Source organism: Helicoverpa zea, chromosome 19 (assembly GCF_022581195.2).
Source record: "Helicoverpa zea isolate HzStark_Cry1AcR chromosome 19, ilHelZeax1.1, whole genome shotgun sequence".
NCBI classification, from domain to species: domain Eukaryota; kingdom Metazoa; phylum Arthropoda; class Insecta; order Lepidoptera; family Noctuidae; genus Helicoverpa; species Helicoverpa zea.
Window position 1 is genome coordinate 6,110,082 of NC_061470.1, and position 17,944 is coordinate 6,128,025.

General features: G+C 39.0%; 3 protein-coding genes across 10 annotated transcripts in view; 2 read left to right on the forward strand and 1 right to left on the reverse strand.

The window, feature by feature from the left end:
* Nucleotides 1–214: 214 nt before the first annotated feature.
* LOC124639533 (malate dehydrogenase, mitochondrial) lies at nt 215–7,295 on the forward strand. The gene is made up of 6 exons (XM_047176948.1): nt 215–397; nt 486–696; nt 1,583–1,779; nt 5,574–5,813; nt 6,170–6,262; nt 6,461–7,295. Exons 1-6 carry the CDS (start codon nt 320–322, stop codon nt 6,668–6,670), a joined length of 1,029 nt encoding a protein of 342 aa, XP_047032904.1. The 5' UTR covers nt 215–319; the 3' UTR covers nt 6,671–7,295.
* Nucleotides 7,296–9,233: 1,938 nt separating this feature from the next.
* Nucleotides 9,234–15,757, forward strand: LOC124639524 (odorant receptor 4-like). Of its 2 annotated transcripts, none has more exons than XM_047176938.1 (12): nt 9,234–9,250; nt 9,786–9,886; nt 11,343–11,503; nt 12,161–12,313; nt 12,594–12,773; nt 13,302–13,454; nt 13,763–13,889; nt 14,190–14,286; nt 14,376–14,477; nt 15,016–15,104; nt 15,247–15,313; nt 15,393–15,757. In XM_047176938.1, exons 2-12 carry the CDS (start codon nt 9,858–9,860, stop codon nt 15,462–15,464), a joined length of 1,230 nt encoding a protein of 409 aa, XP_047032894.1. In that variant the 5' UTR covers nt 9,234–9,250; nt 9,786–9,857; the 3' UTR covers nt 15,465–15,757. The 2 variants fall into 2 exon arrangements, with proteins under 2 accessions (XP_047032894.1, XP_047032893.1); XM_047176937.1 differs by lacking the exon at nt 9,234–9,250 and adding an exon at nt 9,361–9,438.
* Nucleotides 15,753–17,944, reverse strand: part of LOC124639501 — a 108,429-nt gene continuing 106,237 nt past the window's right edge. For all 7 annotated transcript variants that reach the window (XM_047176898.1, XM_047176900.1, XM_047176899.1 and 4 more), the window contains one exon: nt 15,753–17,881. In XM_047176898.1, coding sequence (XP_047032854.1) covers nt 17,763–17,881 — 119 coding nt within the window. In that variant the 3' untranslated portion in view covers nt 15,753–17,762. The remainder of the gene's footprint in view (nt 17,882–17,944) is intronic.

A 17,944-nucleotide genomic window follows, 5' to 3' on the forward strand; every position in this document is an offset into this window, starting at 1 on the left:
ATTGCTGATATAAGTAATAGAGAAAATATTTAATTCAGCTTTAATGAATGATAAAACATACCACGGTTTGGTTAAAAACTGCTTTATTTATTTATATTACTTATTAAATAAGTGCTTTAAGTGTAAGAATAATTATTAATCGATCAATATTTGGTGACGTGTTTACTCTATTTGAGTGACGTACTATCAACTGACATTGACAGTCAAAGATGGTTTTGTTACATCACTAGTTATCTTCGAAAGGTCGGCAGGGTCAGTTGGACTACGTGCTATTGTCTTCATAAATTAGTGGCTTTTCCTAAAAAACAGGCGACCCAAAATGTTCTCCCGTGTGCTGAAACCCGTTGCCACCGTGGCTGTCCAGAATGGCGCCAAAAACTTTTCCACCAGCTCAGAGGTAAAATATTCGGTGTTCGAAATAAGGTAGACTGTAGAGCGTCCGCGAAATAGGCAGCCGAAATTACACGTTACGATGTTTTTTCCAGCTGAAAATGAAAGTGATGGTTGCTGGCGCATCCGGCGGCATCGGCCAGCCCCTGTCTCTGCTGCTGAAGCAGAACCCCTTGATCTCCCAACTGGCCCTGTACGACATCGCTCCGGTGACCCCGGGAGTCGCCGTGGACCTGTCCCACATGGACACGCCCGCCAAGGTGCTGGGCTACAAGGGACCCGAGGAGCTGGCGTGTGCCGTCGCAGGTCTGTGTCCTACTTACAAGTGAATCTCGCAAATATTTGCCTATTACATAACGTAACCTAAAAGTTTTCAAGTTCATTGATGTTTGGCGCTAAATATAGACAACTCAAGGTCACCCATGTATTCTACGATGAAATCCGTTTCGTAATATTTTTGTACCATTTGGGTGTCGACCTTGACATTCTACAGAATATTTTCCAGTTTCAGCACACATGGAATAATTTATAAGATAATGGAATTTGATCTTGTAGTTAAAATTATCATTTAATGTTTGTTCAACAAGATAAGTTAACTACCTACTGATTATGGATTTTTTGCACGAATTTTATACCACAAAAGATGAATTATTCAACAACAAAATTATATTTTTATATTATTAAATTAATGTTTAAATGTTCACTGGTGTCAAAATAGATTATTAGCTTTTCAGAGTAAATAACTCATTATTTACTGAGTACAACAGCTGTACATTAGCATCATTTTTAAACAAAAATATAAGATAACATTAAATTGGATAAATTATATGCAATCAAGAAAGTTGCAACTAAGCTTCAGCTTATGTGCAGACTTAGCTAGTCATTACTTTTTATTTCTAGTTTAAATGCATAAAATTAACACACATAACTAGTCAGCAATAATTATGTTCTTTGCTTGGTTTTCTATTTGTAACGTGTCATACAAAAGAATTCTGTATCCACTTTGTACTTTACAATTGTTTACATTTGTCCATGATGGAAATACTATGTTGCAGTAAACTATAAAATTGCAATAGAATATCCTTTACTCACCCAATAAAATATAGATCATGTACAAAATAATGATCAACTCTCATAGACCAACACCACAGCCAACCAGCCATTCTGACGCACACAATTATTTCTCCCACAGACTCACATGTTATTGTAGTCCCCGCGGGTGTCCCCCGCAAGCCTGGCATGACCAGAGATGACCTGTTCAACGTGAACGCCTCCATTGTGAGGGACCTTGCTGAGTGCGTGGCCAAGAACGCCCCCAAAGCTATTATGTGCATCATCACCAACCCCGTCAACTCTATGGTGCCTATTGCCTCTGAAGTCCTGAAGAAGGTATGTTGCAAATATTAAAAACTGAACTAACTATTCTTGAACGGGCTTATGAACTCCTGGTCTGATTCATATAGCCCATTCATCCAGTGAAAATTATATGCTTTTCGGTTTTTGGTTTTGAGTTCAGGGTTAAGTTCTACTAAGGGACCATTGTTCTTTTACTTGGTTCATTTATAGTCTCTTAAAACTTTCAACTCAAACTCAACCCTGTTTTTATAGTGTTTACTCACATAGATAGTATGACTTATAGAGTTGACTGCAATATTAAACTTAGAAAAGGCTAGTAAAGTGTCAGTTTATCACCTATAATAAGATGTTCAATTCCAAGCCTAAAAACTGTGTACTATAAATAAAATCCAGCATTCGTTATATTATACCTTAGCAAAGATGTATTTTCTACAAACTAGATAAAGATAATTCGAAGTTCAAGGATATCTATAATTTATGTAAATACTTTTTTTTTTACGTCCTTTTTTATAAGTCTATACATTTTGCGTGTATAATAGTATTAGTGGTCTTTCGCTTTATTGAATTGACAACTGTGGTAAGCTATGATATCGTGAAACAATACTGATAACTCGAGTAGGCATTATCGTGATTGATAACCGCCACCATATCGTAAGCTAAACAATTGACTGACGTTATATAAAACGATTATTCTGTCCTGATATTTTTTAACTGCCTGTGAGATGGGATTTCTGTGGATAACTAGCTTTTTTATAGCGCGAAAGTTGTTGACAACATGATTAAATTATGTTTTTATTTATAAAAGAACTTTAAAAATTAAAGCGTTCCTATAATGATTATCTACATTTTACAAAATATTTGTTTACTTGCTTACCCAGATTTGTAATACATACAATAATTTACTATTCCTTGTTATATCTATGGATCACGGAATTTCTTCGTGAACGAGGTCAACAAAATGTTGACTGAACCAATAAAAGCGATAAATAGTTACGTCATACAATACAATAATATGTATGTAATACTTATTTTCATTGCACACGAGTTTGGTTATCTATAGCTCGATAATAATAGCTGAATGAAACGTTAAGACAAATACTTCACCATTAAAATTCTAATTAGTGTATAAACTGCGTTCTAGACTTTCAGCCCTTCGACCCTTGCTGAATTATCTATGAAAACGTGAACACCTCATGCCAGTAATCTTAGCTTCTCTTTAAACACGAGTTAACGATATATTACCACGTGAATGTGATGATGTTTCTCACTTCACGTGATATTCTTTGAAATACTTTCTCGATTTCAAGGATTTAATTGGAGCCTATTCTGCAAGTTGCCATAATTTTCAGTAATTCTGTAATGAGCGAGTCATCCAACTATTTTGTTTATTCTTTGAATGTCCATTGTTCAACTTTCCGTCCAGTTCGATAATGTGCATGCCATGTTGACAGGAAGCACTCGTTACTTATAACTTAATTATGCATTGTCTTTCTGCAAAGTATAACACTTTGCAAAAAGGTTTTTTCCCTGTTATCTGTCATCAGTCTTCAGATTTTAGTCATATGTAGTGAAATAAATGGTAATTAAAAGAGCAGTAGGTCACTGTCTACTGAAACCACGTGATTTGTTTTACCCAACCACCGAGAAAGGGTTAACTGCTAATTACAACAGCCTTATATGAAGCTAATGTCAAATTTCAATCTCTTATTGAAAAACTACGAATAGATTATACTATTATTGTAAACCGCAGATAGTCTAACTTAGTATTGGGATGATTGGAAAGACGTTGTAAGGCCACTATTGCAATAATCAGGTACTCATGTATCTCATCATTCCTTGTAAACTTGCTCCATGAATGGATATTAATAACCAGTATGTGCATATAAATAGATAATGTATTGACTAGTATATTATCTGTGATTACGTAAGGTAATCAATGAAAGCGTTAGTGTGTTGTTTTATTGTCGTATGCGTTTATAACTTACTGATAACGAGATGGCATGATTCGTGATGAAATCGCTTTATTGTTCCTTTTTTACGATTTCGACCTTGTTTTCATTACACATTACTTGTACAGAAGACCGCTAGTATTTTATTGAAATTTCATTAAAATACTACGTAATGAATGTAGTATGAATGTAACAATGCAACTTGCAGTTTAGCTGTAGTCTGTAGTTATTTTTGTTTTGCTCGTGACGTCGCCGCGTCGTCGGCCGACCTTACTTACTGACAATTGATCAATTGAGTGCTACAGTCAGCTAAGTACTTATATTTTATGATGCATTAGATGCATTCTTTATCAGCACAGCTAAATGTAAATGTAAACTTTACCACCTATTTCAAAATGATGCGGAACGACTAATCCAAAGGACAATTTATAATTACATATTTAGCCTTCAACATTTTCCTCAATTGCAATATGCACATCTATAATATAAAAATGAATCGCAAAATGTGTTGGTAAGCGCATACATAACTCAACAACGCCTGGACCAATTTGGCTAATTCTTTTTTTGTTGTGTTTGTTATTGTCAGGAGGTTCTTATGAAAATAAAATAGGGTAAAGTAGAGAAGTCAGTTGACGGGAGCGAAGCCGCGGGCAAAAGCTAGTTGGTTATATAATTGTGTCAAGATTCAGTCTCGATGCAATAAACTCAGCGAATTTTGTATTTCATACATTCAAATTCATATTTTTACACAAAGGGTACTAATATAATTCCTAACCTAACCTAACCTAAACCAAAGTCACTAATATAATTCTTTATTATATCTACAACATGTAACTTAATTAACTCACATCCTGAAATTAGTTTGTTCAGAATCGTTTACTGAATCTTTATATCATTTTTAATATAGGTAATTTTTTATCCCAAAAATAATTAAAACTACGGAAATTATTGTCATATTAACCATGTACAGTCAAACAAATTCAAATAGACCGTAACTCAAAGTAATAAGACTTCGTGTATTGTCGGCTTTTCTGTAGTTTCGTTATGTTGTGTCGAGTCGAGCGGCGCGCTACGCGATATTTGCGTGCGTAGTAGTATGACCAAAAAGTTCTCCAAGAATTGGGATAACTAATTTAGTAAATAACAATGCATATACATGTTAAATTAAATTGTGTCAAATGTTATAATAAAATACCAGACAACATTCTAGAACTAAATGACATGCGGTTTAAAGCTCATATAAAAGCCACACTTTGTAAAAACGCATATTATAAATTAGAAGATTATATTCAAGATAAAAATGCTTGGAAACATGCTGGTCCTGCTCCATAGGACGCACTGACAGTATCAAATTTTAGCGAATTTAAAATTACACCCGCTAGTAAGATTGTGTTATTCTTTTGATTGTTTGTTTGTAACTTTGTACAAAAATATAAAATGATTTGTAAATGTGAACACCATGTAGCATTTTAATCTTTTTTTTTATTATTATTTATTCTCATATTCTTTGTCTATTGTGATTCTACATGATCTTCGCATGTTAATAGTAGTTAATAGTATGTATCAATACATACAAGCTGTAATACCTATTATTTTTAAAAAGAGTAACCATGGAGTTTCTTGCCCGTTCTTCTCCATAGGAAGCTACTTTTGGAATGGGCAACTAGAATCAACTTTATTTATATTTTTTGACGTTCATAAGTGCTTGTGAAAGCCTAAATGAAATAAATGATTTGTCTTTGATTTTGACTTTTAAAAATTCAGTGTATGTATCATGATTATAACATAATATTCTAATTGGGGTGTTTGAGGGTGTGCGTTAATTACGTTACATGTTGTATATGTTTCCATATTCAATATAATTTTTTTCAACCCCAGAACGGAGTATACGACCCCAACCGCGTGCTCGGAGTCACAACCCTGGACGTTGTCCGCGCTTGCTCCTTCATCGGCACCATCAACGGAGTGGACCCTCGCTGCGTCACCATCCCGGTCATCGGAGGCCACTCGGGCGTCACCATCATCCCTGTGCTGTCTCAGGCCAACCCCGCGCCCAAGCTCACCGACCAGGCCAAGATTGAAGCGCTTACTAAGAGGATCCAGGAAGCCGGTACTGAGGTATGTATGTCTGGTAACAAAATAAATGTTATTTAGTGGACTTTTTTTTTCTAATTTATTTTGTGGAGGCATTTAGTTGCACCATTTAATTATAACTAAACCTAATCAGCCGAGAAATTGTCGCCTATTGGTCGATTTGATCAGCAGCTTACGGTTCTTCGATTACCGTCGTAGTTTAACGGTGCAGCCCAGCCTTAACCTTTATATTTATTTATATAACCATTGTTATAAATATTTTTTTTATCATTATGGCTTTCCTAACAAAAAGTTTTTTTTGGGCCTTTATTATAAAATCTTTACCCGCAGTGTGATTGAACCTACCTAATTTGACTAATATTGATATGTTTGTCGTGTAGGTAGTGAAGGCCAAGGCCGGTGGTGGTTCCGCCACTCTGTCCATGGCGTGGGCCGGCGCCAGGATTGCCAACGCTGTCCTTCGGGGATTAAAGGTATGTTACACCGTTAAATTTAACGTCTCCCCGTAAAAACTTGTTTCAATAAGCCTTTCCTATACGGATTCTTCAACTATTAATTTTAACAGACTTAAAAAAATTACTTCTCTGTATTAATTCGGATAATCACCGTTACTTTATGAGCTAGCTTAGCAGTAGATACAGAACCATACTAACTCCAGTAATTCATTACAGGGCGAGGAGAACGTAATAGAATGCGCGTACGTGAAATCCGACTTGACCGAAGCGAAATACTTTGCCAACCCTCTGTGCTTCGGCAAGAACGGTGTCGCCAAGAACCTGGGCTACGGCAAGCTCAATGCGTACGAGCAGCAGCTGCTGAAGGCCGCCATCCCTGAGCTCAAGAAGAACATCGAGACCGGAGAGAAATTCGTCTCGAAGTAAACGATGACAAACCTTGTATCGCGGTCGGGCCTACAGTATAAGTAGTGATATGTGAACTGAGAGCGGTTGTATAGAAAAGTTGAATAATGTTGCAGTAATCATTTTAAATTGTCGTTAAATACTTATAGTTCTTTTTTTACTATTTATAACGTCGTCGAAATTATGATGATTTAAAATTTCTACTAAGGAAAGTGGTTGAATCGCTCCTGTTCGCATGTCACTGTCTAGTGTAATTGTAATATCATTTGTAACCTCATTAGGTGTCTTCACATAAGTATTACTGGTAGTGTTCGATAATGTGTACATTCGATCATACGGCACCTAAAGACTTGTAGAAGTTACGCTATTCGTAGAAATAGTAAGCTACACCAAACAGTATCTCTAATGTAAGTAAGATGTACGCGGCCCGACCACAACCGTTTGTAGATAACTGAAGTATATTTATTACAACTTAGACCATTATTGTAATGTCTTAAATCAATTGATTAGAGCATTTTGTATTGTAATCATGAGATAACCCGGAGCTGCGTTGTTGCAGGCAAAAGAAAAAATGCTGAAGAATGGAAGTGCTGTGTAAATATTGTGAAGTGTGTGTTGTTGGTAATTAAATTACTGCGGTATGATACTCTTGTGGTTTTATTTATAAACAGTCAAGAACAGACACAATACAGTTTTTTATAGTACATCCGTCTCGTCCGAGTTGCTGAGAAAACACATCCTCACTGCAGCCTTGTTTACACAACAGCTTATTAGCATTGGTCCCAACATTCGTGTTCCTACATTATTTTACCATCTGTTCACACTTCCACAGGCAGGTACCAACATGTCGGACACTAACATGTCGGAGCCAATCTTATACAATGGACTCTCCATTCCCTCTGTCTTAGAAAAGTCTACTCACGACATGAACACTGGGAGCAATATAGAAGTAAAAGATACGATTCACAACACCTCAAGTCACTCATTCACTATTTCCAAGAACTAATCATGTTATTATAAATGCGCAAATGTGTGCCGTTCTCAAATATCTCTATGTATATTTCCACCATCAGCAGCACCAGATACGCCGAAAACACGGTCACTCCTGTCCAGGTCCTAGTCTTTGGATTACTGTAGCAAAACCTGGGACTTTTCTCCATGGTAAAAATATACGTGGTTTGAAACGGACTGCTGTATTGGCACTGAATCAAGTTGGATGTCTAATTTTATAACAACATTGAAATGTAGGTACCTAATTAAATTACATAAGTAGGTAAAGCAGTGTATAAAGCTGAAGAGTTTGTTTGTTTGAACGCGCTAATCTCAGGGACTACTGGTCCGATTTGTAGTACATAAAGCTGCGTCTACGCTAGGAGAGCCGAGCACGAGCCGAACACAATTCGTCTAGTGTGGACCAACTTACAAGCCTCTAACGAGCGCACTGCGAGCATTTCGTTCGTGCTCGGCTGCGTTCCGCCTGTTGTCGGTTTTTGACGAACACAGGGATTTGCTAACAGTGATCGTTGTAGGTTCGTTGTACGTCCACACTTGACGCCGCGAACGACAAGCCGAGAACGGCTCCGCTTGTGCTTGGCTCGTGCTCGGTTCATCTAGCGTAGACCCGCCTTAAGGAAATATAGGGCAGTTCATAGAGTATACATAAGGAAATATATAGGGGAGTTCATAGAGTGTACATAGAGCAGTTCATAGTGTACATAAATGAAATAATGGAGGGAAGCTTACATAAGGAAATACATAGGGCAGTTCATATAGCGTACATAAGGAAATACATAGGGGAGTTCATAGAGCGTACATAAGGAAATAATAGAGGGAGTACACGAAGTGTACAAAGAATGTACGTAAGGAATTACATAGGCACTGAATCTTGTTTCTACGAGCAGCTTCAAAGGCGAGATTCGAGGCAGAGGCCTGATACCTCATGCTGGAATGTGTACCTAAACATCCGTTATTAGCTAATAATTCATAAAAAATATTATGAAGGTCCCTAATATTCAATTCAACATTATATTATTAATTCCTACAACAGATTTAAATAATAGCTGTTTATGCATTTTTAACGATTTCCACAAACAGACTGTTTATGTAATTAGAGCAGATTGTTTTTAATTATGCCAGCAAGGGTTTAATGATACAGAGAAATAAAAACGTAATTAAATATTTGTGTGACACAATAATAACACAAATATTGAAAAAATATGTTTTGTTAAGGATGGGCGCACACACGCGACATCGTGGTAAGCTACGTAGCTTTACTTAATTGAAAATGCTGACGGTAGGGGTTCGATCACGCTTGGCCCTGGTGGTTTGTGGATGGGACCACTGAATGTTATAACGGGTTCATATTGGTGAGTCTGTCTGTCATTGGAACATTTTTGGCAGCTGCTATGACCAGAGGCGGTTCTTGAACTTATGGGACCCTGGGCTAATCATTTTTGGAGGCCCCTGCCTACTTTTTTGTCTAACTATGTAAATAACGTTGGGGTCATGCAGCTTTCATTCATTTTAAAATCTTTAATCTTGTAAGATTTGTCCATATTGGTCGCTCGAACAATCTTACAAGTGCGCTGATACTTATGAAAGGTAACAAGTATGTAATTTCCATATGGGTTGTGTTATTTTTCACACACATTGTGTAATTAAGATAATTAATAGTACTGCAATGGTGTCTAGATATGAAACACTAAGATTTAAAGAGCGTAGACAAAATGACGTCGATTTTAAGGAAATATGGCTTTAAAAGAAAATCAAAGCAGAGATTTAATGAGAAAGTAAGCAGTTCATTTTTAACCGACGTTTTTAGATTTTAAAGAATTTTCACACACCATTTTACCGATTCTACTTTTTTAATTTTAATTTTTGAGAAACCCCAACGTCGTCAGTCCAACTCCCGTTTTCATGGTATGAGGAGTCATACAAACTGCAATGGGACCCAAAAGGGCGGCCATCGCTATGGCAGCATCAGTACGCGTTAAAAAATCCCAATTTTAGGTTTTGTGTGCAACAACATTGTATTTAAAGTTTAACTAACAACTTTGTTTAATAAATAGAACCTTTAATATTTGAAAATGTTCTACGCATACTTGTATCACATTCCTACGATTGTGTTAATAAATAGGTGTACACTAAGAAGGATTACGACGAGTCGTACGCGCCGACCAAGAAGGTGCTGGGATGGGTGGCCATCCGCATGACGCATAGCATCTCCGAGAATGCCACGTATGTATTGTTTAAAAGTATTAAATATTCAATAAACTTTCAGTTAAAAAGATATTGAGGATCGACGAATTGTTGGTTTTTCAAAAAGAATGTCAATGTATCCTCCATTTTTTCAGTTAGTAGTCATTTATATTGATGATTGCCATTGTATTACTAGTGTATTTCTATTTGGTTAAAATTAAGGAATTCAACTGATTGTTAGGCAGGTAGTAATAATATAATAATAAGCCCCGCAGGGCATCTGAGGCGGATGACGGGGAGTAGCGACCCCGCGGGGCTATATATCCGAGTGCTCCAGAGAGAGTATACTGTCCCCCATCTCCGGCTTGCCGGAGTGAAGCATGACAGGGGATAGGTCTCCCGCCTCTTGGCTTGCCTTCATCGGCCGGTCAGAGTGGAGTCGCTAGAGCAGGGTTAGCAGCCCGCTCGGAGGGTAGGTGCCTCGTGGTAAGTGGCGAGTGGGCCGGTGATGCTGGACCCACAGGGAGCGCGTGATCTGCGTTTAAAGTCCGCCGAGGTATCCTCACCCTTCAGCCGCTCATGTACCTGTTGCCCTCTTGTTGCTATTCAGTGACTGATTCCCGAGGGCCCAGTAAGTGAGTTGGCGAGTCTCCACCTGCCATTTTTACGTGTGCAAACATTGTTATCGGCAGGTGCCATAGTTCCCATAGTCTTCCCATTCCTAGTCCACTAACATCCCATCACAATAGCCCAAGTAGTTTTCCTCCATAGTTAGCAATAGTTTAGCACAGAACCGGGGATTGTCCTTGGGTACATTTCTATAGTGTATACGGGGATAATCGTCGGTTTTGTGTCGCCATTTCATTAAAGTTGTCTCAAAAGGGCTTCAGCGTGTTGGCTTCGGCCCCACGTTCGCCTTCCAAAAATCCGGGACTCTGTAGTCCCGTGGTCGGTCAGAGACATACAAAATTAATAATAATAATAAAGCATTTATTTCAAGTAACTAGGACTCATATCAGGTTAGTAACAATATTTACTTAAGACTATGTTAGTAAACTACAATGTACAATTTGGTTAAATAAAAAAAAAAAAAACACTCACTACGAATCGCCGCTACAAGATTCCAGCCGAAATCCTGGAGCAACGATTCACTATGCAGCAGTCCAACCTATCAGCCACCATGCCCAGGATACCATTGTAATAAAAATTATTTTAAAAACACTTCTGGTCTTGTTTCCTAGATAGACTACATAATATCTGCATTTGAACGGAAAAGTTTTATAAGAGAGTAAGTCAGAGAGAGTAATCGTTATTTCTAGAAAATGTATCTAAATCGAAGAATTATTTCGCCTTTTCATAAAGTTACTAACCAAGTTACGAAAAAAATCTCTCCTTTTAAATATTGAAGTTCAGATGTTGATAAGTCTTCTTCCCCTACGACTGTTTACTCGCCTGCACCACTAAAGGAAGGTAATGTGGTAATTGGTGCCACCAGCAAATGGTGGGACAGATTCTACTGGTTCGAGATGTTCAACCTGTTCCTGACGGGCCCGTCGGAGATGGTGAGCATGGTGAGCACGGCGTATGAAGCCAAGACCTTCCTTGACTCCATCAAGGTGTTCCGCATGATGCCCTGCTTTGGATGCGTTGTGCTGTGTGAGTTCTTAATAAAATGATGAATTAGGGTCTCGGTCTCGTCCATCTGTTTGAACTATATTTTTTGCTGTATAATGATCAGACCTACTTGGGCTGTACTTTAATCACTTCTATATACGGCTTTAGCCTTTGGTAATAACAAAAGCAGTACCCGCTTCTCATTAATTAATGTGGTTAACTTCAGTCGCCCATTTGGATCTAGACACACGGCAGTGTATCCGCCAAGTTCGAGCAAAAAAAAGCGACACACCGGCCGTGGGTTATATTACACGAACCATTTCGGGCCAAATTCGACCCTGTAACTCAAAATCTATTTTATTTACGTATATCAAATTTATAGTGATGTTACTTGACAAGTTTTAATAGAAAATTATATACTTGATTCATTGCGTTTAGTAGGTTTATAACAAGGTGTGTGAAAACTTGCCAAGTAACATCATTAAAAATTAACTATTTTGAACTGAGGTATGTGTATGGAACTTGGTACTTATTCAGATCTCACTTATTTTATAGGCGAAGCATTCCCATATTATCGAACTTGGCAACCTTTCACATTTTTGTTTTGGGTGGTATGAGATTTCCTCCACTAGGTTTTAATAAAACTGAGAAATATAATCATATACCATGCACTAGGTACCTAAATATTTGATTGTCTAGCAATGTTCAAGTCCATTAACATGGTGATCCACCGGCCGGTGTTCGAGAACCTGACAAACGAGCTGCGAGCCATGTGGCCCCAGGGGGAAGTGTCTGAAGAGGAGCATGAAATTATCAGCGGCGCGTTAAAGCAGCTCAATATTATTGTCAAAGGTAATGTTTTATTTACCATATCAAATGAGACCATTTATTTGAACTTGTTTAGTCTTGACTAGCTTTTTTTGCCGTTCTTTATTTATTTTTTTAGACCCATAGCTGAGCAGCCTGAGTATTAGGATTAATTCCTTTAAACGCGAATTAAACCTTTTCCAGATTTCTAATTTCTAAACACGATTTTAGTCCCTTGTGGGCCTAAAGTCCCTATATAATTTACCAGAAAGAAAGCAACTACGAGTTAACAACAAAGTACGTATCATTACGTATTATTTCCCAGGCTACTACTGGTGCAACAACGCTCTGCTGATCAGTTTCTTATCTCCGCCTTACTTCCTGACGCTCGCGCGTTACTTCGGCCACGATTCGCCCATGGGCCTGCACTTTCTGTACTGGCTGCCCTTCGACCCCTACCAACCTGTTTACTACGAGATCACGCTCGTTATACAGACCTGGCATGGTAAGTTAGCTTGCATATAGAAACAGGAAAGTGTGGTTTTCATAAAACCTACTGAAATATAGACTACACTAAGTATTACTACACGTAAATATAGACTTTCCTAAAAAAGATAAGCATAAACAATGGTTATGCGGTTGTAAGCGATTTTAAATTTAAATAACACAAATAAAACACTACACCCAATGACCAAGTGTTCTAAGAGTCAATCAACAAACCCTCCGTCGTGCCTAAATAAATTCATGCAAACTACATCGAAGCATGAACAGATTCAGATTTGTAATCAGCATGATGTTCTGATCGAAAATCGATCTCAGTGGCGTGCACTTGGAGAGGCCTATGTCCAGCACTGGACTACGATAGGCTGATGATGATGATGTTCTGAAGCCTTATGCTCAGAATAAATAATTCCTGCCATGGTTTTGTCTCCTTCCCTCAGACGACCCACTGACCAAATCTCCCATATCCAGTAGTGTTTTCTTTATGTATTCTAACTCGTTGGGTCTCCGAAACTGGTTTATTTGTTACCAGCATGCGTGGTGATTTACTTCAACGTGGCATGGGACATGTTGTTCTGCCTGTTCCTGTGCCACATCACCACGCAGTTCGACCTGCTAGCGAGGCGCGTGAGGCGCCTGTTCTACGTCACCGTCGACCAGCAGCTTGTCCGGTCATATCCTATGGGTAAGTTACTATACCTACTATGTTGCTGTCCACACGGCCTGACTCCTTAGTATCTACAATGAAGAGATAGTATGATGCGCGGAGTAACCCTCTCTTCAAACGGAGTTGTATCGCACATTCTTTTGTATGTAATGTGTATGTGCAAATATACATATGAGATGATGATGCTATGTGAAAATTGGGTTAATTTCATGGTGGTGGTTGAACCATCTGGTGCACCTACGATAGTGTGCTAGTTTTTTTCTTTTATTTTGTTTGATATAAAGTACGTGACTTAGTATTTACGTTAGTTGTGACAATGTATTCAGCTTTGGTAAGCGAGGAGATGCTGCGAGTGGAGGGTGAGCGCGTGCGCTCGCAGGGCGACAACTACTGGCAGACGCGACACCACGCCGAGATCACGCAGATCGTGCTCAGACATCATGCGCTCATCAGGTTAGCACTAACCATCTATTTTATAGAACTAGAATAAGAATTATTCTTGAAACTGTATTGTAATTGCAAAAATTAAGAACGAAAATTATGTCAACGAATAGATTTATGGGCCAATGGCCCAAGACTTTGGGATGGTTGGTGTTCTCTAGGGGAGGCCTACTTTTAGCTGTAGGTATACGGAAATAGGCTGATATATTGATGACGAATAGATTAAATACCTCTTTCGGCTGAATTGACGATAATGACGATGACGAATATATGATCTAAGATTACCTGCAAGAGGTTTCAAATATTTTGCAGGTTGACAGGCGACGTGGAGCAAATGTTCAGTCTCGCACTCCTCATCAACTTTATGAACAGTTCCATCATCATCTGCTTCTGTGGGTTTTGCTGTGTTGTAAGTACCTATCATACTACATACTATTTGCTAAACTGATGATTTTAAGCTAGTTGTTTGTTAGAAGTCATTATAATTATGCTTTACAGTTAATCGAAGAGTGGAACGAGGTGGCTTACAAGTCATTCCTAGTGACTGCGCTTACGCAGACCTGGCTGCTGTGCTGGTACGGACAGAAACTCATCGATTCTGTAAGTTTGACAACCTATTATTATTTTACACCTAACTACCAATAACTACCAACTGCCTCGTTGGTCTAGCTGTCGCAAGTGTGGCTGCTGAGCACGAGGTCTCGGGTTCGATTCCCGAGTCGGGCCGAAATCGCTTTGTGGGTTTTAGAAGACTTTCACAAAGCAGCCCGAAGCCTGGAAGTTGGTGATTGATTCACCCGTGCATCGGAGAGCACGTAAATGTCGGTCCTGCGCCTGATCTCTTTCCGGTCGTGTCGGATTGCCGTCCCATCGGGCTATGAGAGTGAAGGAATAGGGAGTGCACCTGTGTCTGCGCAAATGCTTGTGCACTATAATATGTCCTGCGCAGTTGGCTAATCTCCTTACATGAGAACAGCCGCCGTAGCCGATAATCGGCTAGGAGGACATCATCATCATTTTACACCTAAAAATCATGTGCTCTAATCACCAAACATGCTTAAAGCGGATTGGCTGATTCTTGGATTTATCAAGTCGAGATGTTTCTTTAATTTTGTACTTACTGTTTTGTTTGTTACAGAGCAAGCGGCTGGCAGATGCGCTGTACGACTGCGGCTGGTACAACGCCTCCAAGAAAGCCAGGAGTGCCGTGCTCATCATGCTGCACAGGTAATTATGGTTCACTACATCCACAATTAAATAGATGTTTCAAAATATGAACTGTTCTAGCAAGTGAGAATTTATGGGCAATCGTTTTTCGATTTGCATTTTTTATAGTTGGTATTTTATACAATGAATTTTTTATTTTCAGGGCTCAAAAGGGGATTTATGTAACAACTCATGGGTTTTCTGTGATTTCATTGGCTAGTTACAGCACGGTATTTATTTTACTTGATATAGTTGGGCGTTGGTAGTTTTATAAAATTGATTTTATCGATAATTTGTATTTTTTTGCAGATTATCAAGACAGCGTGGTCTTACTTCACATTGCTTCTGAATTTCTTCAAAGATAAAAGTGCTAATTTGTAGATGTTTCTCAAACCTAAATCGGGTTTCAATTTGTAGATGTTACGCTTCTTCTTAGGCATTGAGTAGTAAATAACATGTGTAGAAAATAAGCCTTCATTATATTTTTAAGTTATATCTTACCCAATTTTATGTATAAAGGCGGTGCCTTTTGTGTAGGTAGTGTTCACAGTAGCCAGCGTAGTGAGAACGTATAGTTTTTTATGCAAACCCAATGATGGTTGTCCATATTTACTGTTAATTTAGAAAAGTAGAGACGCCTGCGTATCGATCTTAAATAAAACACAGAAATTAGATTTGCATCTTATTTTTATTGATTTGTCCTCCCAGAAGTTGTTTTTTCGCTTATGTTCGGACTTACAAGGATTATTTTTTTCTTGGACTACTTACAGTACATTACAACGTTTTATAAAGAAATCACAATGTGTTTGCGACCGGCGCCGCCGCCGCGCCACCCATACACTCGCTCAAAGTAAATTTAATCAGTCGTTTTTTACACATAACTCGAAAACATTTACAAAAACACCGCGCGGCTCTAGCGTCGCCTGCACACTTTCAACTCATTTGGAACTTGTTTACAATGAGTAGTCGATCAGGAAGGTAGGGTTTATACAGTTGAATGTGGGAGTGTAGTCATAGAACTGACAGTAGAGGGAATGCCGCGGTAGGCAGACGGCAGTAGAGCGGCGGGTGCGGTGCACATAACATAAGGCTGCTGTGGCGCGGCGGCGGCGGCAGCTCTCTATATTTATATCGGTCGACGAGACCCACCTAACTAGAAAACCAAATCAAATCTCTAATTCAACTCTTAGCTAACCTGTATAATTACAAATGCATATACATAATAACCATACACTTTTACATATGTATATAATTTATATAACTTAGTCTAGTCCGTTAAGGTTACGCTATATGTATAATAAGGGTGTACACAGTTCCCGAGTCGAGTATAGTTTCGATTTCGATGAGCTCGGAGACCGTTCCGGACTTCGCTGTGGCGGGCCGATATACACAAACTTTACATTAAACGAACGACAAAATGATATTTACAATACGAAATTATAGTAACAAATGATAATTGAACTACGCGTACTCTAACCCTAGTGGATGAGGCGACAGCGAAATCCGAAGCGAAGCGATAAAAAAATGTTCTTAACTAGAGCGGCGGCTGCTGGCCGCTATTCACATAATATACAAGTTCCTAGAGTGTAGCTACTACTGGACGAAGTCGCGGGCCTAGCCTAGTGTGGTGTCCCCTGGCGGAGTGGCGATGGAAGACTGGATTAAAAATACACTTCTTATTATTTTATATCGTTTGAATCACCGAAACGTTCGTAATTCTGCCACTTAACATATAGTGAGGTACTTCAGCGTCACTCAGCGGCAGTGCTACTGATCGCGTGTCGTCACGCGACAAATAATACAAACATGTTCAATAACTAAATAAATAACAATTCATAATCGTATTCTCACTAATCGACAGCATTATGTTCATAAGCGTATCGAGCGTCGCGGCGTCGGCGGCTCGGCAGCGCCGCGACATAGTCGTTACTACCGGACACTTAAAGCTCTGCCACAACACATGAACGGTATTTAATCCCTGCATTACAAAACAACATATAAATATACAATTTAGTACCATCGTCTATAGTAAACACGAGTACATGGGTGTGAGTTCACCAGTTTATTGTTTGCAGTGTCGGATACACGTCACTATCGCAACGGAACGGTACATATTTACATGTTGAGAACGGTGTGTATATAACGAAACACGACAAACTAACTGAACGCACTATGGACCGTGTATCCTTGGGGTGAGTCCACACCAAACTTTTTGTCACTCCGCTATCTTACTGCTGGACTTCCAACACCCTTGTTTAGGCAGTGTTATTCAATGCACGATAAATAAACGAAGCATCTTTGCCGGTTTTGCTCGAAATCTTCGGCAGCCATTTTCTCCTACAATTCTGAAGCTTATTTCCCAAAAATGATCAGCTTATGTGTTGAAGAACGAAGCTTGTCTTGCGCAAAATTTTCACCATTTTTGAGCTGCGTTTTTTCCTTCTTTTTCTTTGCTGCAGTTTCCCTTATTGTAGTAATGAGTCCTTTTTACTACTTTGAGGCTTGATAAGCTGCTGTATATTTTTCCCCTTTTTTCAGATATTTCTTTGCTGGATGTTCCTCTATCTTCTTTTTGCTTTTTCTTTTCTGTATATTCCCCTATGTTCTGTTTCTGTGTCGGCAGATAACGGAGTAGTGGCGACGCTAGCCGGTGGGGTGCGGTCGGGCGGAGGGCGGGCGTCAGTCCTCGTCCGACAGCGGCTCGTACTGCGCTGACATCAGCGGCGCCGGCTCGGGTGGCGGCGGCGGCGCCGGTGCCGCGGCTGGCGCTGGGCTTGCTGACACTGTGCTGTTGGAGGCTGGAAAGAAGAGAATAATGAATAAAGACTTGTGTTTATGGAAGCTATTGTAATTTTTTGTAT